The sequence below is a fragment of the Neopelma chrysocephalum genome, unplaced genomic scaffold, assembly GCF_003984885.1.
Source record: "Neopelma chrysocephalum unplaced genomic scaffold, ASM398488v2 Primary Assembly neopelma1_23b, whole genome shotgun sequence".
Lineage (NCBI taxonomy): Eukaryota > Metazoa > Chordata > Aves > Passeriformes > Pipridae > Neopelma > Neopelma chrysocephalum.
In genome coordinates this window covers 1351858-1373925 of record NW_020897692.1, presented here as the reverse complement: position 1 = coordinate 1373925, position 22068 = coordinate 1351858, and the positions used below count along the sequence as shown (strand labels likewise).

At 38.7% G+C, this 22068-nt stretch overlaps 2 protein-coding genes across 5 annotated transcripts in view; both read right to left on the bottom strand.

The window, feature by feature from the left end:
* Window positions 1-531: 531 nt before the first annotated feature.
* On the bottom strand, window positions 532-8173 carry COQ3 (coenzyme Q3, methyltransferase). 3 transcript variants are annotated; one of them, XM_027694635.1, is made up of 7 exons: window positions 7936-8173; window positions 6502-6625; window positions 5977-6129; window positions 5704-5803; window positions 4065-4307; window positions 2635-2794; window positions 532-1181 (listed from the first exon to the last, which is right to left on the bottom strand). In XM_027694635.1, exons 1-7 carry the CDS (start codon window positions 8156-8158, stop codon window positions 964-966), a joined length of 1221 nt encoding a protein of 406 aa, XP_027550436.1. In that variant the 5' UTR covers window positions 8159-8173; the 3' UTR covers window positions 532-963. The 3 variants fall into 3 exon arrangements, with proteins under 3 accessions (XP_027550436.1, XP_027550444.1, XP_027550453.1); XM_027694643.1 differs by lacking the exon at window positions 7936-8173 and adding an exon at window positions 7550-7653; XM_027694652.1 differs by lacking the exon at window positions 7936-8173 and adding an exon at window positions 7178-7272.
* Window positions 8174-9927: 1754 nt separating this feature from the next.
* The window catches only part of PNISR (PNN interacting serine and arginine rich protein), a 28126-nt gene continuing 15985 nt past the window's right edge, over window positions 9928-22068 (bottom strand). For both annotated transcript variants that reach the window (XM_027694612.1, XM_027694622.1), the window contains exons 5-12: window positions 20395-20581; window positions 19936-20126; window positions 19184-19321; window positions 18070-18169; window positions 17306-17359; window positions 15850-16020; window positions 12167-13268; window positions 9928-11927 (exon numbers count right to left, since the gene is read on the bottom strand). In XM_027694612.1, coding sequence (XP_027550413.1) covers window positions 11897-11927; window positions 12167-13268; window positions 15850-16020; window positions 17306-17359; window positions 18070-18169; window positions 19184-19321; window positions 19936-20126; window positions 20395-20581 — 1974 coding nt within the window. In that variant the 3' untranslated portion in view covers window positions 9928-11896. The remainder of the gene's footprint in view (window positions 11928-12166; window positions 13269-15849; window positions 16021-17305; window positions 17360-18069; window positions 18170-19183; window positions 19322-19935; window positions 20127-20394; window positions 20582-22068) is intronic.

Genomic DNA, 22068 nt, shown 5'->3' with positions numbered 1-22068 from the left:
ACTCCAGGCCAATTTAGTGTATAAGATAAAGAGAGCAGGTTCTTTAATCTCAGGCCTAAGGCCCAGGGAATACATACCACGTGTGCCTCTAGATAGAGGTTATATGATTTTATAATAAGGTCCATCCAATCCCAGTTCTGTCCACCCCCAGTTCTGCCCCCCAACATGCCCCTTCGGGAATTGGGTCTGGGGGCATTTGGCATCCCTTCTTCCTCATCCTCATCTTCTTCTCAGCATGCACAGTCCTTGGAGTTCCTCCAAAGTTTTGGGCTTGAAGGTCACTGTGTCTCTGTGATATCTTCTGGTCCAGGCCTTAGGGTGTTTTTCTACAATTCTACCTTGAAAAGAAGACTAAACACGCTAACAGAATTTTAGAGGGATTGATATGAAATGGGATAATAGAGTTGAGTATGTGTAAACATTATGCTACAGGGTAATGGACATAATACAGCTACATTAAAATCTACATTCATTACAAATTTACTTCTAAAATCTCTAAAAGTTTAAGAATCAAAAAAAAGCTCTGAGGCATCATAACAGAGTTAAGTATCTTAAATACCCAATGCATTTTATTTATTGTACATCATTGTGGGTTTTAACTCAGTTTACATCTACACTATTATTCTGTGAAGATCTGAGTCCCAGTAGGACTGAAAATGCCTCCACATACAGGAGCTTCCTCCAAGCTACTGATAGAATAATTTGCATTTCCCTGTCCAACAATTTGACACTACTTTCTCATAAAAATACTTACTCTTTAAAAGCTTTGATCATTTCAATCTTAAAAGATTCCTGAGATAATGGGCACTTGTTTTTTTTCTGAGACTGCCCTAAAATATTTGGCCAAAAATAGCACAAGTATTATTGATGCAAACAGGAAGCTTGTTGTTAGAAAAGGTTTTATTATGTCCATCTGAGTAAAACCTTCTTTTCTGTCCTGGTGACAGTCCATCACCACAAATCTCAGACAGTGATGTCTGAGGCAGTGCCAGCTGTGCCAGCTGTGGCTGAGCGCTGTTGAATGTCCATCTCTGATGGGGCATCTGTGGGGCCTGACTGTCCCTGAGCCCCAGACTTCACGGCGTGCACTGCATAGTTAAGGCTCGTGCTTTCCATCCAGCTCCACGAACCCCAGAGCGGATTATACAACATCCCATTCACAGTCTTGACTGAAAAGCCATCTAGGAAAGAAAGAAGCCATATAAAGGAACTGATGTTCTTAAATATTGTAAATCACTGCAATATCAAGCTCTTTAGAAGAGCAAGACTGAAATACACTTCTTCCTGAATGCTGGGGAGCAGCACTTCACAAGCTGGGCCTTGTCAGACACCACCACGTGCAGTGCCACTGGCATTGCGGATGACAGCAGGTCCTGCTCCTGGCAGTGGCTTCAACATCTCTGTGCCAGGCCACGTACCATCAGCATGCTACACGTGAGCCCCTGCAATGTGCTCTGCCAGAAACCCCAACTTCACACCACCACACCTGCGTGACTGGTAACGTTTTCTGTAAGCAGAGTCATTCTTCAGATTGACGTCACACACTCCAGAATCAAAATCTGAGCATATATTTGGAAGGATTCTGCAGATTCCCTTTAGGAATGGAAAAATGTAAGAAAGAGGCAGAAGAATGCCATCAAGGGTTCAGTGCAAATAAAGAGCGATTTGTCAGTCCCTGCCGAGCAGTGCTCAGTTCACTGCATGGATCCGCTGTGTCCCAGCAGGATACAGGATGGAAGGCAGAAAACAAACACCCTATCAAAACAAATCACTCCACTGCACCTGCTTCTCCTTTTGAAGGAAAAACAGAAAGAACCACCAGTATGTGAACCAGTATTAGTCATGTTCCTTATGGCATCACTACAAAGTGCCAGGAAAAGATCTTGCCAAGAGAATAGCTTCACTCATACTTCAGTTTCTTTGCAGTGAACTAAAGCAAAGTGAAATATTCCGTGAGAGGGTTTTAAGACATCTGCAGCGAAGAAGGGCAATGGGCAGAACTCTTCCTAGCTCAGTGCTTTGTCTATTTTAAAAGCAATCAAACCAGGGCAATTTAATTAGAAATAATTAAAATCAGTATAATAGTTTCTTAAGAAATGAGTAACGAATTTGTGGTAGGTTTTATCTTCACATTTTTGAAGAAATATTTTAGCAACATAATATGAATAGAGAACACGGAGCAGCAACCACAACTAAAAATGTCTCCTCCCAAGGGAAAGACACAAACAATGCAGTGGCAGCAGTGCAGCTCTGGAGTGCCAGTACAGTTATTGCCTCAGACCTGGCCTAGAGCACATGAGCCACTTCAGAGCATATATTCTGCCACCAGAACACAATGGAAAACCTTGGAATTTTTATTTAGACTATCAAAGAGAGGGCAGCTGTAACATGATCTGTTTGAGTAATCACTGCATTCTTAGGATTTCACTTAGTTTATTTATTTTTTGCAAAATCCAGTAAGCAGCAGTGTCTTTAAACCAGAAATTATACTCATAATATATGACTGTTAACTCAGTCAGGAAAAACTGTGTATTGTTGCTAGCACTCATCCCATCTAGCTTATTCCTTTGTGATTTCTACAGGGACTATTTGGATATCTCTCTCTGCATTCCCATCATCTGGCCTGGAACTTACTTGATTCCAGGAGGTGCTCCAGCTCTTCAGGGGGAACAAACTTCTCCCACTCATGTGTTCCTTCTGGTACAATGCCCATTATCTTTTCTGCAACCACAATTCCCAGGACATAGGACAACTGTGTTTTATTGATTGTCGTAATGAATAAAGAACCTTCAGGCTAATTAGAAGATTAAAATGTTCAATTAGAAGAATACTAATTTTAAAAATTGTAAATTTAATCACCTTAAAATATAGAATTTGTCAATCTGCAACTCTACACAATGGAAAAAAGAAAGAAGTCATTTCTTCCCAAGATAGGTATTTAGAAATATAACATTTAAATACAAGAAAGAATATAATGTAACAGTATGACGCAGTAGTCCTCAAAGAGTCAACATAATCAGAGTCTTGTATGGCCTAAAAACCATTTCCTTGCCCAAAGAACACCTAACCAAGAACAAAGTCACTTATAACATTTCTTGCCCAGGAAATGGTTAAATAAAAGGTATTAAGGCATATACAATATCTATTGTAAAAACTCCCCAAAACCAAAAAGCAATCAAACAAACAAACAAAAAAACCCCCAAACCACTTTTTAATTGAAATCAAAGTAAAATGTCCAACGCTGCCTAATTTTTGAGACTCCTGAGTGCCGTGCTGTGCTTGTTTTAGTGATCACATGGTTAAAAAAAACAAGGCCAGAAAATAATTAAAGTCTTCAAAGGCTGTTTGGTAGAAATAAATGAAAATTTCTTTGTCCTTATCTGGCTAAAAATTAGTTCCATTCAAATAAGCGATATTCCTTCTGATGATCAGAAAGATAAAGAGATTAAAGGAAAGCTGCTCCTTGTGTGCTGAGCTTACCATTCTTCTTCACAAATGAATATCAAGAGGAATAACCACCTGATTATAACTATGACCCTTTAAAAGCAATCCAGGAGCACATCTGATGTAATGCTGGAGCTGCAATAGCATCTTGTGAGTCAGAAACATCTGCTGAGAACTAAACTCTGATGTTTACTAGGATAGCATCAGCCTTGGCTGTCACTCAGGTTTCTCCAGTGTCTTCTTACTCCTAGGTTTACACCTCAGTTTCAATGCAGTCTGAGCCATAGCTGTCCATCAACAGCAGCTCTGTCACGTTTTCTCTCACCTGGGTGAAATCAGATGCAACCAGACTTCTTAAAGTCTTGATGCAATACAACATTGCAATACTAGGTCATAACACTAATAACACTAACACTTTGCTAAGGCAGGGTTGGGGAAATAAATTCCCCAGCTAAAGGTGGGAAGATGTACTTGTGTCACAAAGAATGGTAGGCACCTCTAGAGTGCTTCTGACGTCAAAGTGGAGAAATGAATGAAGACATGCTTTCGCATTCCTTTAAATAAGAGCCGTAATAATAGAGAATAAATATTCCCAATAATGAAAGCAAAAACTCTCTTACCTTTAACACCTGAGAACAACACTTGATAAAGGTTTCAAGGTCAGCCACATGCTCCACTACTTCAGAAGCTACAATTACATCAAAGGTTTCCATAGACTCTTCCACAATCTCCTCCAGTGAACTGGACTTGTACTGTATTCTCTTGGCAAGGACTGGATCAAATGACTTGTGCCGATCTGCTGTTCTAATGTTGTCCTCCAGAGGATCAATTCCAGTAACTGAAGCTCCCAGTCTAGCTAAAGGCTAATAAAACAGAGTATAATTTATTCTCTGCATGAAAACAATGTACTTAAGGGTAACTTTGCAATGTACATACATGATGCAGAAAAAATCCATCAGAGAACAAGACAAACAGCAGTATGATGAGCTCTGATCCAGCACTTTTATTTTAAATGTTTATCAAAGCGAGAAAACCCTTACATTTGGAAGAGGTGGTGTTAATTTTCTTAGAAAATTATACACTGAAATATACACATATTATATACTGGAATATACTTGTCTTTTAGAATAATTTATTCTGAATCTATTTTGTTACATCAAATAAAGATTTCCTCCACTCTTACTCTCTGATAGAGGAAAAAACAGAGAGAGGAAATCAACACAGTAATTAAAGGGGGGAAAACAATGCCGTATTTAATTACTGTCATTACTTTCTTCAACATCCACCTGTAATGGTAAATCCTCATATCTTTTTAATGGTTATTTAATATATGATTATCTCTGGGACTTTTTCACTGCTGAGAACTAAACACTGATGTTTACTAGGATAGCATCAGCCTTGGCTGTCACTCAGGTTTCTCCAGTGTCTTCTTACTCCTAGGTTAACACCTCAGTCATCACCTCTTTTGAAACTGAAACAGGTTGCAGAACATGACCACATGTATGATATTCCAACCTGAAATTTACCGGTTGTTCAGCCTGAGAAGGTGATGCAGCACACCAGTTTTGCCAGCCTTGTCAGAGAGACCACTCTCACAAGGCTACAGGATTTGTTTAGAAGAGAAAAAAAAAAAAAAGAAAGAAAACAGGAGAGAGATTCAGGTCCCTTTGTAACACCTCATTTCAGATGCTGATGAAGTTCCCAGAGAAAGTCAGCCAGATCTGTAACCCTAAATTCACAAACCATCCCTGGTCTATTGATGGGACACAGCACTGTTCAGAGCCTTTGTGGACAAAGAGTTCCATCACAAACAGCAACTTCTCAGTCCCAGGTTTGTGCAGACTTCTCAGGAAGCCTCTGTAACATCAGAAAATACTTCTTCGGTAACGAGGATTGTCATGATTCTAAGTATTCTTGCCTAGGCTTGTAAATTAAAAAAAAAAAACAAACTCAAAGACGTTTTAATGTTCCTTCCCTTTTGAGTGTTTGAAATCTTATTTTACTGATAAACCTCAGAATTTTAGAATTTCTCATTACCACCTCTCTTGTTTTCTGTAAACCACCACCACCACCACCACTATGCAAACCAAATATTCCATAGGGTTTGTAGGATACATTACACTATATTCAGTAACTAACATAACAAAGAAGAGAAAAGGTCCTCCTTGGAATATTAGAAATTAAGCAGTGTAACATTAAAACAATTCAAATACCTTGTACACTTTTTAACCAGAAAACACAGGGCACGCTGTTTCTTACCTCACTTAGCAGTCCTCCACCACAGCCAACATCAAGAATCTTTACTCCAGAAAGTGGATTTCCCAGATGATAATTACAACTCATGCTCAACAGAGTATCTCTGAAAGAAAAGGGATGTGATTAAGGTCGAACACACAAGGTGCTTTAGTAGATGCAATATTCAGTTACCTGAAGTACTGATAATTGTTTTTCTTTTATATTTTTTCTTTTTACAAGTTTTCTGAGGTTATGCAGAAATAGTACATTTAAGAAAAACTGTCTTCAAAACCATACCTAATAAATGGCACTCTAATATCATTCATAGAATGAAGGGCTGAATATTCTCCTTCTTCATCCCACCACTTATCCGCGAGGAGCTGGAATTTTTTTATTTCCTTTGAATCCACTGATGAGTGTGAAGTGCAGAGAGGCCTCTTCGCAGTGAGCCTAAATAATGAAAGCTGAATGTCATTAAACTAATACCGATATTTTGTGTTGGCTGAAATTAAGGAAAAACAAATTCTGTATCAGAAAATGAAAAAAGGCAAAACTCATGTTCCTTTAGAGACTCTAGTTCAACTTGTTTAGTAGCACACAGATTTTATACACTATATGGGTGACACATCTTCCCAAACAGATGGCTGCATGACTGTAATTTTTATGTCGGTAATTAACAAAATAGGAATAGGTCACTTCAAACATTTAAACATGAATGAGATGTAAAAATAGCTCCATGTGACACTGTCACAAAGTAAAATTAAATTGTTATAGAAAATGGTAATCCCTGTCACATGGGATTATTTTAGATGCAATACTTACATGCTGCTTTTCATTTCAGTCAGTGAGACAGGCAGAGTACTACTGGATTTCAGTTGTATTTTCCAGTTGTAGTCCTGAAGGATACCTCTCAGGCCTGTCTGAAAAGACAGATCAGTATGGCCATCTGCATAAATAAAAGACAACCCAACGAAAAACATCAGCTTTAGGAGAGCTCAGAGGCAAAACACACAGTTGTAACAATGGTGCTCTAGCACAATACTAACCATGCAAATCTTTGCACATTTGTTCACTATCATACTTCAGGAGTACATGGGCATTAAATAAGAGTGTATACTAGTTGACCACCACGTGCAATGCCATTTTTCAGAACCTGAATGGAGCTTTTCATGCAGCTGAAATGTTTCAATTAGTGTGAATTTCCCCAAAATGTTTACTCTGACCATAAGGTGTGCATACACACACTTATCGACAGTGGGTTTATTACGTGTTGGGATGACAAATACATAGCTGCACACCCATTTTGCATTGTATGAACTCGTAAGGAAACGTAACTAAGAAAACCTCACGGACTGTGCATACAGGCCAAGGACACTGTCCTGAAATTGCTCTCCCCTCCTCGTTTGCCGATGCAGAGCTCAGCTCTCCTGGCACAGCGCACCCGCGCTTACATCGAACTGCTGCCCGGTCCCCTGAGCCCCCAAGACCACAGCAGTACCTCACCACACCCACAGCAAAACACCCCTGAGGATGATTTTAAGCTGCAGCGAGCGATGGAGCGATCCACAGACACCTCTGGGCTGCAAAGGAGGCGGCAGGGGACAAACACCTCCACTGGGAGAGCCCCTCCTCCGCCCCGGGCTGCCGCTCCGGGCCCGCCGGGCGGGCGCTGGGCTGGTGCGGCACTGCTGGGCTGGTGCGGCACTGCCAGCCCGGCCGGCGGTGCCGGGGACGCATCCAGGAGCTTCTACACACACCCGCCGGGAGGTGTGCGAGTCCCGGCTGCGGGGTAGTCGGGGAAGCGACGCCCCGTCACTCCGCCTGTACCGCGGGCCGCGCCGGACCCTCCCGCCCGCTCAGTCCCGCTCACCGCCCGCAGCCCCCCGCAGCGCGGCCGCCGCCCGCCGGCGCCGCAGGGCGAGGGTGAACGCTCGGGCCGCCCCGACGCCGCCACCGCCCCACATCGCCGTCACCGCCGCCGCCGTCGCCCCGCCCCGGTCCGCTCCCGGCCGTGCCGGCTGACTCTCGGGCGGGAGCCGGGAAGGTTCCGCCCGGCGCTGGGGCCTCTGCGAATGCCAACCCGTACGGTGGCACTTGTCGCCAGGGCTTCACCTGGAGCGACTCTGTTTAAGTGAGTACCCCCTTAGTCCTGATCCTTGCCTGTCTTGGAACAAGAAAAGGCTCCCTGAGCAGAGGCTCGTTCGGATGACACAGCGATGAACAGTTTTCAGTTTATTTTATTACCAAGAAACTCACTGGAGTTGCAGAGCAGGGCAAAAACCACACGACTCCTCCGTTCAAGGAGAGGGGAGGCACGGCAGGCAAGCGATTCCCAGCAGTCTGCAGTGCTCCGCTGCGGGATGGAGCAGAACTCCTGGGCTCCCAGTATGGCTGGGCTCGAGACAAGCGCCCGAGCGCTTCCTCTTGGGAACCATCCAGGCTGCTTTGCTGCTGCCAGTTTCACAGGCTGCCGTGTCATCTTTTGCAGACAAAGCCAGGCTGTGGCCCAGGAAGCACAAGGATGCCTTCCCTTCTCCTTTGCCGGGCACTGCAGCCCAGGGCCCTGGACTGAGGTTCAGGTGAGCAGCTCTGGCAGTTCAGGGCTGACAGATACGGGGAGCCTTTTCCCCCCAGCTTGGGCTTCAGGATTCTCAAATCCCCATGGTGAGATAGTTTAACAAGCTTAAAATGGAAAAGAATTAAGCCAGTTTTTAAAAAGATTCATTTTCTGACACTTTATTGAGCTGCAGGTCTCACAGGAAAGCCCAAAAAGAACCAAAGCTGGCTGGAAGGGCGCGGTGCAAAGCAAGACAAAGGTAAGCCGTGGAAACAGCAGCTGGCAGCGCGCCCGTGCTTGCCAGGCAGGTGATCACAGGCCGGGTTCCCTGCCTGGCCATGCGGATGCTGGCATCCGCAGGCAGGAAGCACGGCCTGCACAAAGCCAAGGGCAGGGGCATCCTCCAGACCGCAGGAAGTTTGGAGTAGTATAACCAGTCCTGGTTTGACTTGCTCTTGCCTCTAATGCCATTCTGCTTTAACTGACCTTGCTTGGTGCTTACAACCCTCACTGCTTGAAATCTGCCTGTTTACAGGTCTTCTATAAATTCATGTATATAAATCCATGTATAATTTATGTAGTAAAGTTTGGGTTTTTTTCTTTTTAAAGCTAAATACGGACTGCTGAAAGGGCTCAAAAAAACTTATCTCAACAGCAATTAAACCTACTGCAAACCTGCATCACTTCTCTACTCACCTACTTTCCATCCAACAAAGCTCATGGTGCACTGAACTTAAGAGTCATTAATAACACCTCAGAGCTACTGAAAAAAACAGAGCTCAAAGAAATCCTATATGCTAGGACAGTCTCCTCAAGATACAAGACTAAGCCTTCTTTCAAACTGTGCATCTGAGTATTACTTATACAAATTAATTTATTACTTGTCATTTATTTAGCAAAGGAAACACAAAATCTGGGCGAGAGCAAATCCTTACGTTGCCATTGCTTATATATTTGTGATTTTAAAATCAGTAACAAACAATTAAATATATGCACACTGGCAAGTATTCTACTTAAGAGGATAAGCTCGTTTCAAACTAGAGGTTGTCCACAGTACAGGGCCTCAAAGACAGAACAGAGTTTTTGTTATTGTGCCATATTTCAAAATGCATGTAGTTGCTCCATCTTTAAAGTCAGAATATTTTACCTAACTACTCTTTATTTGGCCTATCCATGAACACAGCTGGTTCCTGTTCTTACATGCCATAGCGGGGACCTTGGGGTACATATTCACATTGGTTTTGTTGTATTCATCTTCAGAACAATTTGCATGGAAATCATTGTTCATTTGATTCCACACTATCCCTTATTTATTAAAAAAGTTTTCAAGGGAAATGCCTCCAAGTGTCATGTTGCTGCATAACATTGAAAATCCTATGTCTTGCTTTCCTGCAGTGCCCTGAAACATTTTTGCGGCGTTCATTTTAAAATGTAAAAGAATAGAGCAACAACCCAATTTAGACTTTTCCAGAAAGATACATACCCATTTTTGTATATATTTGCATATTTTCGGATCACTTCATAAGCATAGAATTAAAAGTCTGGTTGTTATTTTAGCCTTTTCCATTGAAAAACATTCCTAAGGGAGTTACTAAAGCCCAAAGAAGTCTAACGTATGTGATGCTGACAGAGTACTGATGATATTGAATTACTGAGTAGGCTGTTATAGTAAGATTTCTGAAACAGTTAAATACAGAGGTCGTATGCTCTTTTTATTGGCATACAGTCACTACCCATATAAGTGCATTTGTGTCAAAAAAATAATTTTCATATTTACAGGAAGTGACAGAGTTCCAGTTGTTGGCAGAGTATATAAAGCTTTTCATACACAATCTTTTTTATTATTAGACAGAGAATATAAAATCTGAACTGAAAATCAAATTCAATGCATTCTGGAAACTGTATTCCTCAACAGTTTTTCTTAAAGTTACTTCTAGTTTCTTTCTTTCTTTCTTTCTTTCTCTCTCAAGGCATCCTTCTAAAATATCTGAACTGTTACGCTACCCACTTTTAAAAAATCCTCACTCTTACCCAGAGCAAAGAGTGTAGCAAGATTGGATCAACATATTTTTATTTATACCCCTACCGATGCAAGTAGAAGTGATGTGCTGCAAATTATGCCTTATTTTGCTAATAGGTATGACTTGTTTAGTCTATGTAAAAGGACATAACTGGGCGTTGGGGGAGTGTTATAATTTATAACTGATTAACTAATTCTTTATCTGTAACATTGTTTTGATAAACATGCATGTATTCACTAGCCATTAGCTTGCTTAAAAAAGGCATAGTTAAAATGTGATTCTTTGCACTGAAACAGTTTATTTCTGCATCTAATTTATGAAAAAAATTACAGTGGAAAAATGCTGCATAGCTTAATTCTAATTTAGTTAAATGGATTAATCTGTTTATGAAGACATGCTTCGCAAGTTGCCTGTACTAGTATATTTTTTCTTAGAGGATACAGCCAATTAAAGAAAACTTACTTTGTTGTTAGGCCTTTTTTCTTTTTCACAACTGGTGTCATACCAGACCTTCTAGGCACAGATCTCTCCCTGAATTCATGTTCTTCTGCAACAGTCACTGACCTAAGGTTGTGTATTGTTGGTTTGCTTTTTAACGGATATTATTTCACACTCTTGTTACTAACAGTCAATTTCCCAAAGTAGATAATCAGTGACCTCTTTCACTTTATAGTGATACTAAACCCAAAAATTTACTGACTACCCAAAAATTGCTGTCTAATCAATGTATTATCCTTACAGGAATTGCAATTGTCGTAATGCTAACAAAAATAACCAGCTTTAATATTCACTATGCATTTAATTAATGCATGTGCCAAAATGTAAAGTTAACCTATTGTCAGTTTTCTAATGTGTACTCAGTGACATTTGTAAACATATTCCATAAAAACATCTAAAATTCTGAGATATGTTCGTGTAATATCCCTGAACATCCAGAAAGTTCTTTCTGAAATCTGGGTGAGGAATATAGTTCCAGAGCTTAATACTGTCACATGAGATCAGTTAGTCGCACATATTCCTAATGGGGTTCAGTCTGTTTAAGTATAGCTTGTATTACAGTGACCCATATTTTACACACACAGCATATAGTACTTGCTAGACCAAAAAAAAAGGCTATTAAAAATCTATTACACATATCTAAAGGAAAACGTCTTTGCTCTGTTCTTCCACAACCCCAATAATCTCATCAAATCCATGAATTACATATTGTGACAAGTGTTTTATGTTAAATCTTTCTCAAGTACTTTAAAAATTTGTTATACCAAAAAAGCTGCCTTTTTTTTTAAGTACTTTCTACCATTTAACACAAAATTCAGGTGCAAGAATTTTAAACAAAAATTAACTAAAGAGCTTTATTGACATCACAGTACATTCAATAGTAATTTTAAGAACATTACAGCTGAAAGAGAATGGCCTGTTTTATAGTCTTAATAAGCACTACCGTTCTTGAAAAAATGTAATACAAAGAAATCCTATTAGGTATTTAATTCTGAGCAGCATTTGGAAAAAATACACCTATGTACAGATAAAAAAAGGATTCTGGTTTCACCTACATAGCCACAATGTGCCTCTATAATGAGACAAGCCTTTTATAACTCATGGAATTTTTAAACGTCATAGCACTGGTGCCATAAATTCCTCAGCGTTTACGACGAAGAGGAGTTGTTGATCTGAAAAATAAAGGAAAAGGGGGGAAAAGTTAATTGGAAAAAATAAAAGACCCCCAAACCCCCACACACTTTAGGCTTAGTAATTAATAGTTTTAAAAGATTTTTCAAAGTTACTTTTGCCCAAGACAAAAAGTTTAATAAATACCATACTGTATTTAAAAAGTTCATATGCCGAACACATGAAGACGAATATAAAAAAAAATTTAAAAGTCAGACAAAATACTTAAAAAGTATACTACCTTGATCGTGACTTAGACTTGTGTTTGCGGCTTGCCTTCTTACCAGACCTTTGAGATTTCTCCATGGAGCATGACCGAATATGCTTTGATTTCTTAGCCTTCTTTTCTTTACTGCTTCCTGGTGATTCAGAACTACTTCTCGCACTAGATTCAGAGCCTGACCGCTTTTTGCTGTCTTTGGTAGTAATTTTTTTGCTTTCCTGTCTGGAATCCTGTCTTATTATTTTCACACATATTGAATCACTGCGAGAGAAAGTTCTTTCACTGTCTCTTTTTCTCTTTAATCTACTGTCATCATGATTGCCAGCCTTACTTTCTTTTTCCTCTTTTTTGGGCTTATCTTTTCTTTTTTCCTGATCTCTCTCCCTTTCTCTGTTCTTTTTTCTGTCTTTATCTACACCTCCACCCTGCTCCTTCTTCCTGTCTTGATCTTTACCCTCACTTTTATGTTTGTGCCTATTTCCAGTTGGGCTTCTACGCTGGTCTTCAGCTTTACGTCTGTCCCTGCTTCTGCTGCGGCTTGCACGGTTGGCTCGCCGGTCTCTTGAGCGGCTACCGCTTCTACGTCTATCCCAGCTTTTCTCTCTTGAAGGACTCCGGTTTCTCCGCCTCTCCCCTCTTTCAGCACTGTGATTTCTACTAGATCTTCTCCTTTCCCGTATTTTCTCTCTGCTCCTACTCCTCTCTCTCCTATTTCTGTGGGAGTAACTCCTGCTTCTGCTGCGCCTAACCTTATGTGATGGCGTCCTACTGCGACTGTGCCTCTTCTTCCTTTTAGGAGAGGAAGAACGTGAAGAGCTGCGACTGCTACCTGAGCTAGTGCTATAGGATGAACTAGATACTGTGCTGCTACTGCTGCTGCTCCTACTATTGCTGCTAGTGCTACCACTGCTGGAGCTTCTGGACCCACTCCTTCCTGTCCTGTCTTTACCCTCTTTCTTAACTTCTACATCAGGTGTGATTGCATTTGGAGATCTTTTCTTTTCATGAATCATATCTGCTTCAATTTCTTTTGCCTCCTGTGATGCTGAGTTACTATTTTGTTCTTTGTTGATAAATTCACTCATCTCTTTTGAAACTTTTTCATTTTGTAGCTTCTCTTCTGAAAAAAAGGTACACAGAAGAAATAATGCAATCAATTTGGAGCAGTATGTCAATAATTTCCATACTGTTACTTTGACAAAACCAAATTTCCAAGCACCTTCATAATACTTAAAATTAAAACACTGTCCACCACCATACCAAACCACTCCTTTTCTTATAATTCTAGAAAAGTTGTCCTGGTTTAGAAAATGTGTACAGCCTAGACAGTTTTAGAAGTCCTTGATGTTATTTCATGTTTCAGTGGTTTAAGAAGAAGTTCTCAAACAAATACCCTGGAACACCAGGCCTCCTGAATTCATCTACACACACGACTTTTTCCTTCTTGCAACCTTTCTGCACACCTGATTCTCTCCTTCTCCATCCTACAACACCCCTCTAGCGGAACTGATGCTTCCTGCCTTCGTTCCAGCTGTGTTTATCTGGGTTTGGCTGGTCTGAAAAAGCTGTATTTCCCACACAGCACATGAGTGGCCTCTCAACGTCAGAACAATGTTGGCTGTACCTCTATACTTTGTAGGCCTCGGTGCCCAAAACAGTCTTAGGAGGAGTACCTTCTGCTGTAGTGACATACTGGGTTGTTGAAATAAAATATAAGGTATATAGTGTTTTTCAAGGATAATTTTGATTAAATCCTAAATGCTAACCAGCATGAACAATCAACATTTTTCTTTGTAGGTTTTATAACTGATGAATTCCAAGAAAGGAAGGAATAGGATTAAAAAAAGGAGACTTGTTGATAATTCTTTGCTTAAGACCCAGCTCAAATGTTAAGACCACAGCATGTAACACAGGTACTTGGTGAAGCTCGCACAAAGCGAAAAGTTAATGTCAGCTGAGATTAGATGTAAGTTTGGCAGTCAGCAAATATGATAAATATGGTAAGATGACAACAGATGAATTAAAAATACATTTCTTGAAAGTAACATAATGAGTATCAGGCCATGATTTCAGACCCTCAGAACATTTTCCAGAGGTTTCCAAAATTTAAAAAAAAATTATTTCTATTCAACCTAGGATCCTTTGCATCACTGGCCAAGTTTATCTCCCCTTCCCATTTTAAATTGAACCCAGAAAAAAATAAGTGACATACAACATTTCTAGCCAAAACACGGCCTTTTGATGTGGGCTATCAGTTGCTGAATTGATTTAGGGGATAAAATTGCATCTAGAAACACACAGTGATTCAAATGGCAGCTGATGGTCAAATCTAACCCAGAAAACATTTCCATCTGGTCCCCAAGTTATTAGGCAATACAGGCAAAAGCCAGTGTATGTTAGAAGATGCTGTATAGTATATTAGAAATCTTCTGCCTTTCCAAAACTCTGCATTTAGTATTCTTCCATATTTTGGATATATAGAATCAGCTGCTTTACTCTAGATTTCTATTTCTGGAAGTAGTTCCATGGAGATGTTTCCACATTGGTATCTGGTTTTGTGTACCGGGAAGACAGAGGTCATAAGCCACCACTCGGTCACTCTCCATATGACTACCCTTTTATGCATACATCTTAAAACACTCAGAGAGAAACATGAATATTAAGGAAACCAAAAGCTTAGTTAATTCAGCCTTTCATTAACAGCAGCATCTGTTTTATTTCCAAGCCTTTAAAATAAAAAGTAAAAGGAGGAAATCATCAATCTTAAAGTGCTAATCATAATAGCACTTTCTCCTCCAGCCTATGAACTTGGTTCATGACTTGTTAACATTGAATTCATATGTTGATCTAGACTGCTCTTCAGCACTGCAAGATGACTGTGATACCCTTTTGACCTACCTTATTAGTACAAAAGAATAAACCTTACCTTGTATGGAAAAGCAGAAGTAAATCACAGATTGTTGTTGTTGTTTTTGGGGGGGTTTTTTGTTTGTTTTTAAATCAAGCCTACCACCTTCTTCATAGGCTAAGTGTCAACTGACTGAGTTCAGTAATTTTTCCCTGTTCTTAGGTTAAAACCCAGTTATGAGGATGCAGCATATGGAAACAAACCTCAACTACAACAGAGGTCAATGAGTTCAAAGAAACTGCAGGTCCCACTGTACGTTCTGAAAGACATGCTGCCTGAGATTATGTACCAGAAAAGCAAGTTTTTCAGATGATGTGAAATGTGCTTCATATACTAAAGAGTATTCAACCTTAAGGAATCAAGTTTATATAAACTGCAGTGCGAAGCAGAAAGGTGAAATTTATCCCCCAGGCACAACTGAGATATTAATAATTTTTAAAAATACAGTATACACACATGTGCATTTTTATAAAGTGCTATGATTGTTTATACAATATCTGTACAGTACAATATCTAGAGCATGCATTTATGCACCATGCCTCCCCTTTATACGCTGAAGTGGAAAAATTTATGGAAAACGCTATATGCATTTTTTTCTTTTTAACAAGAAAGCAGCAAACCCCATTTTGATCAAGTAGCTCAAACATCTTTTTTGTTAAAACATTTTAATTAAAAATAAATAACATTATTTCTACATTTGGCATAAAATGAATTTTCTCTTCCATCAGTTTAAATATACTAAGTAGCAAACTCCATATACAGCAGCACAGTACGAAGACACTATATGATTTACCTTCTAGCTGTTTTTCTAGTAGTAGTTGCTGTTCTCTCTCTTTTCTCCAAAACGCTTCCTGTTTTTGCCTGATTCTGTGTCGTAATTCCTCATCATCAGTATCAGATGACTCAGAGCCTCTGTCACTCCTCTCATCTTCACTGTCTCCTGATCCATAACCACCCAGTCCACCTGCGTGCATAAAGCCCAGTCTATCACGAGGAAAGGTTAAGCTTTGTTCTTAATATTTCTGTGAGGCAAAGAGGAGAGTAACATTCCCTTCTTTCACTTCCTCTTCTCTGAAGAAGTCACTTTATTCTGGTAAGTGCCAATGTTGTTTGACTGGTGTGTTCAAGGCTCCCATATCTGCATTGACGCTCACTGTCTGGTTCTACTCCTTCTGGAACAGCTTGTCTATTTTCGGCAAGCAACCACTATGATCACGATACTTTTTTCCATTGTATGGAAGGGCAAAAAAGCTCCCTGTGAAGATTGTAATAGTGCCTGCCTCTGTATCAGCAACCGGACAGAAAATGCCTGGGATCTTTCCCAGAAGACACCTCTGAAATGACTTCAGCCGCCTCTGTAGTCCAGGCTACAGAAATTCTGAATGCCATATCAATTTTTCTATACTGATTTATCAAACACTGGACTTTGATAGGTATGGACATGGAACAGAAACAGGCTTTCTTCTCCCCCAGAGATTAATAACTACTGGACTGATAAGAAGGATAAAGTCAATTTAAATCTGACACAGAGATATTTTACTTTCTTTCAGTCTAAGGTTCTTAGAATCTTTACTTAGTTTTGTAACGTGAATACTTGTGATGATAACATTCAATCTAATTCATCAAAATTACATGTAACGAACATATAACTGATCACTGACGCTGCTGTAGTATGTTTTAGATGATAAAAATAATGTTGGGAAAGATCTTTTGCAGTTGTTTCTCAAGCCAGAATTTCAATCTATTTTTCCCGTGTTGTTTATGGTAATATATGATATGGGAGCCTTTGCGCTTATGTAGCTTTTCAATAAAATAATAATTACAAAGATTGTAATATTTTCATTTATAGACTTTCACATTACTCTTCTATCAACTTTCCCCTCTGTTTTGGATGGATCAAGAGAGGAGAAAAATATAAAACAGTATTCCTCTCTTTAAAGACTGCAGTGTGCTTCTGAAACTATCACACTTCAAAATGTAAATTTATCTAAAAGTTTTACATATTTTCAAAATTAGGGTAAGATTCTCATACACTAACTGCCTAGTCCTTTACTCCAAACACTATCCCACTTACATATCAGTAGGATCACCTGTGAAACAAACAAAGGTGCTGATAATGATAAAGTTATCAGAAAGTGACCCATACTCCCGGGCAGTTAAAATATAGTTTCAAAATACAATTTCTAGAAATGCAAGGCAAGAACAAAACTCCCCCTTTAAGCCCTCTCAAAAATAAGGAACATACTTACCGAGTCCAGTAAGGGAAGCCAGTGCACTGGACTGTGCCAGCTGTTTTGCAGGAGCTTTGTATCACATCAACAACAGGAACAACATGTTAACACAAATAGCCACGATTTCATAGTCATGAGTCTATGGTATTGTTAAATCTACTACTATTGCTGTTCTTTGGAGGGAGAGAAGAAACATTAAAAACGTATCATCCATTTAAAACCACTTCCAGATTTTCTGACCACGAAGATTTAGAATTTAACTGCAAATTAACAGTGAACAGAAAAAACCCAAATATATACTCATAAATCACTTTCCAAGTTACAGCATCTGCACAGAATTTTCAATTTCAGTAGTTACATATTTAGATTAACTCTGTTATGTTAAAACAATCTGTTATGTAAATACAATACACATTAATAGTGAAAGCAAATTAATTACTAATTGAGGACTCAAAGTTCATCTCTTTTCACTTCTGAACAGCCTTGAGATAAAGATGATAGTATTAGGAAACAGCTACAACTCAGGAGCCATTGACACACAGGCACCATTTTAACTGAAATGAATTGCATGAAAAAATGGAATAACTGAAGTAACTCACAATACACTGCACAGGACAACAGTACATGATTACTGGATTGGAACTCTACCAAGTTGGATGCATTATACTGGAATTGTTCTTGAGGGAGAACTATGGAGGTTAAATGTTCTAAAGACATGCAAATATAGAATACTCGCAGAAGAAACTAAAAAGAAAAAAAACAAAACCCAGAGGCTGGCATACCTTTAGTTGCTTTACGGTGAACATCTTTGGCCACATAATAGATTTCTTCATTTGTGACATCTAAGAGAATCTCTGTCAGCAGCATTTTTGTCAGCATCATCTGAACAAAATGGTATATACAATTGAAGGCCAAAACATCTTGAATAAATGCTGTATTCAAATTATATACATAGGACTTCACTTCTTTTGATAGCTATGAAAGTAGTCTCCTACACATTTTATTTAATGATTTCTTTAAACAGACATGACTAAAAAAACCTAAGACTGAAACTGTTTAAATGTGACCTGATTTCAAAACTTTCAGGTTTGTATTTTGACTGTGAACTGTATCTGCATGTATTGCACACAGGTATCCAGGGCACTGATCCTAATGTCAAAGATCATACAACAAATGAATATGTAAATCAGAAATGTAATTAGACTGATCCCATTTATTCTTTCAAAAAATAACTAGCACATTTCTCTGGTATGCTGCCTGCAAAAATCATCAGAGGTTACTTACAGAGGATTTTATTATTACATATTTACTACAAAAATTGAAATGGTGGTAGCTTGTTCTTCAAGATGCTCAGTCTGGCCACATGCTTTACAAAAATATATTCATCAAACTTATTAGAATTCAGGGCCTTAATTAACAAGGTTTCAGTTGTACAATTAGCATTCAACTGTGATTTCAAAGTACAAAGGTTCTGCACACAAAGTGAAACTGTTGCTGGTCTAGGACTTAGGATTCTAGCTCTTTCTCGCAAGAATACATTTCTTACATTCCCTTTCACGTGAACTGAGGTTGAAGCATGGATTTGAGATGGGTGCACTTAATAACTAAAGTTTTCAGATATTTGACAAGTGAAACAAAACCACAGAATAAATAACAATCAATGTAAAAGTTACAGTTGTTATATTCTTTCACTATTGTGCTAAACATGAGTTATATAACCTATATCCTTGATTCTATAAGAAAGGCAGCATTATGAAGAGACATGCAAATATCTGTATGATGTGCACTGTACCTCTAAGGACAATATCAGGCATGGAAAAAGTGGTTTACTTTGATATACGCAAATAATATGAGCAATTAGACAGAAACATTTAGTGAGAACTACATTATTAATACCATTTGATACTCCTTTTCTTCTTCTGTCATTTCTGGTTCACTTTGCTCCTCTTGAGGAGCTGGGGATGGACTCCTGCTGCTTTTCCCAACACTTACAGCTTCTGTGTTTTCAGCATCTTCATCTTCCTCATCACTGTCCTACAAGAACAGCATCATACATTTCAGGAAAAACGTAGATGTCAAGCTCCTTATTTTCTATTTGTAATAGTCAACTTAGTTTATTTTGTACTGAAATCTGTATTACAGTTATCATAAAACTATTTATTTTCTCCTTTCCTAAAAAATACACAGGTACCTCTACCCACATAAGCTAAGAAAATACATAGCTGTCAGTTCACTGCCAGACATGTACTTAGCACTACAAACAAGATAACTACTAAAGTGAAGGCAATGCAAGGTCCCCTAAATGGGCTCAGTTTAGAAAATACAGGTATCTGAATTTTTTCAGCTGCTGACTTAGAATTCAGGCTTTCAAAAACTCTGTATGTTCCAAAAGAAAAAAAAAAAAGGAGAAAAGAACAATTTCATCATTGTTTTTTTGCTACTATGGATCAAATAATATATTTTACCTCTCAGACATAAAAAACTTCAAAACAGCAAGTAATTATCAACAGAGTAGCAGCATAACCTTACTTCAAGCAACAAAACCAAAGAGGTAATCAGGAATACACAGTCTCTCTTTTGAAGAAACCAAAAAGTTGATACCTTTCAGGAAATACAAACCTGAGCAAAAAGCAAACCCTTCTACTTACAAATTTACTTTTCTGAGGTAACCGTGGGCCATCCCCTTCTTCAGCCTCCTCACTTTCCTTTTTTTCTTTTTTAGACATCTGTGAACGTTGCTGCTCCATTCTCTCTTTTTCCAATTTTTTCTGTTTTTCTCTTTCCATCTTTTCCAGGCCCTCTCGAATCCAGGCAGGCAGAGTTCTACGCTTCACAGCATCTACATAAGCAAGGTTTACAATTAAGCAAGATGAAAAAACCTCCCCCCCCCCAAAAAGAACAAAAAAACCCTGCAAAACAAAGAAGCAAACCCTCCACCTCCCCCACTCAAACAAGTTACACATCTTATCGTGGGGAAAAAACCATTTACAATGGCTTTTCCTTTCCCTGCTCTTTTACTTTCCATTAAAAGAAAAAGTCTTCAAATTTTGCAATTCTTTTTAAAACACAGTTTTACATTTTTTCATTAAGGAGTGGGTAACATGTACCAATCTGTGGAGGCTCCTGCTTCACAGGCATCGCAATAGGTGAACGCTGCCGATCTCTGAATGAGGGTCTTTCCCTTCGATTTTGAGTAGGTGCAGGAGGTGCTGGAGGACCTGGTGGTCCTGGTGGTCCTGGCTGCCAATAAGGTGGATGAAATCCACCTTGAGGTGGACCAAAAGCAGCCCCATGCTGAAAGAGTAATGCAGTTTATTTTTCTTCACATGGTAACACCAAATGCAGCATGTGAGCAAGTCGGTCTACAAAAATCCATGCAAGTAGGAATCCACGATTTCTAGGCTACTGAGATCTCAATCTCTTTTACTGTGACCCCCACGAAACAAGTTTCCTTTAAATACTTAATGAGTAAACTTAGATTTAAGCAGGGATACTAAAAAGGTGAAAGGGCTTCAACCGATCTCCTTTTATACCGTGCTAAACATTAAGCCTATAATCACCATGTGCCTCCATCAGTTCCTTGCCAGCTTAGTATCAGAGCATGCAGTTAAATGAAGAGTATACAAAACTAAGATTTAAAAGTCTAGCTATGTTAGCAGTCCTTCCGTTTAGCTACAACATAAGGACAAAAATTTAAAGTTCAACCTTTTATTACAAAAGAATTTTCCACTGTGCATTTTCCAGTATTCATTCACGGATCTTATTAGTATGGTTGATTAAAATATTAAATTCATTACTATGTCATTTTAGTATAGATCCTGGGTTCTGGACAAGCTGTACACAATCCAAAAGCCTTAACTCTTGAGGCATACGAGAGGAGGAGTTATTTGTTTTAAGGTTTGCTGCCCAGAAATGCCTAATGAAACTATTTAAGAGGAGAGTGTTTAGGAAGAAAGTTATAGCATCAAATATTCTACTGACTATTAAAGTCACTAGTGCTGAAGCACTCTCCCACTACAATTTCAGGTCAAGCATCTCTCTTTTATTCACTGCAAAAACAAGTTTTCTGTAGTATTTAGAGAAATTAATTTTAAGAGTTTGTACCATAATAGTAAACAAAGAATATTATTATTGTAATAAACTAATATATTGGAAAATTATTTGTTCACTACCTAACAATACTGCTGAACAACAGAATTACAAGAAAAAAACAGCCCAGAAGATAGAAAAACATATCTGCCCATCTTCCCTTGCGTTTGCTTATGAACAGGATGTAGGTTTTTTTAACAGGTACAGTTTGTCATTTATATCAAGTGTTTTGAAAGAAAAATACTGAAAATAGAGGGAAGATACAAAACTGCTTTGTGTTTAAAGATTTTGTGCAATTCCTCCTGCCATTATTAGTGCTAAAACCACCTACAGGTTTATTATGCTATGCGACTTATATACCAGAATGAAGAAAAAAATTGGATGTGGATTTCTTTAGAAATACCATTGTTTATTCAAAGAATCACAGTAGATAGATATGGAAAAGATCAATGGATCATCCAGTCTATCTCCCTGCAAATACAGGGCTGTTTCCTATCGTACATTATCTAGTGTATTTAAATATATCTTTCTGAACTTTATTTTTTCTTCCTTCTCCTCCTCTTTTTTTTTTTTAAACACAAAGCTACATAATGTTAATTTATATACTGGAACACAGTGATTTATTTTAACATTTAAGACAACAGCCATTTCTCATTACTACTATAGAAAAATAAAACTCTTTGGCCTCTGAA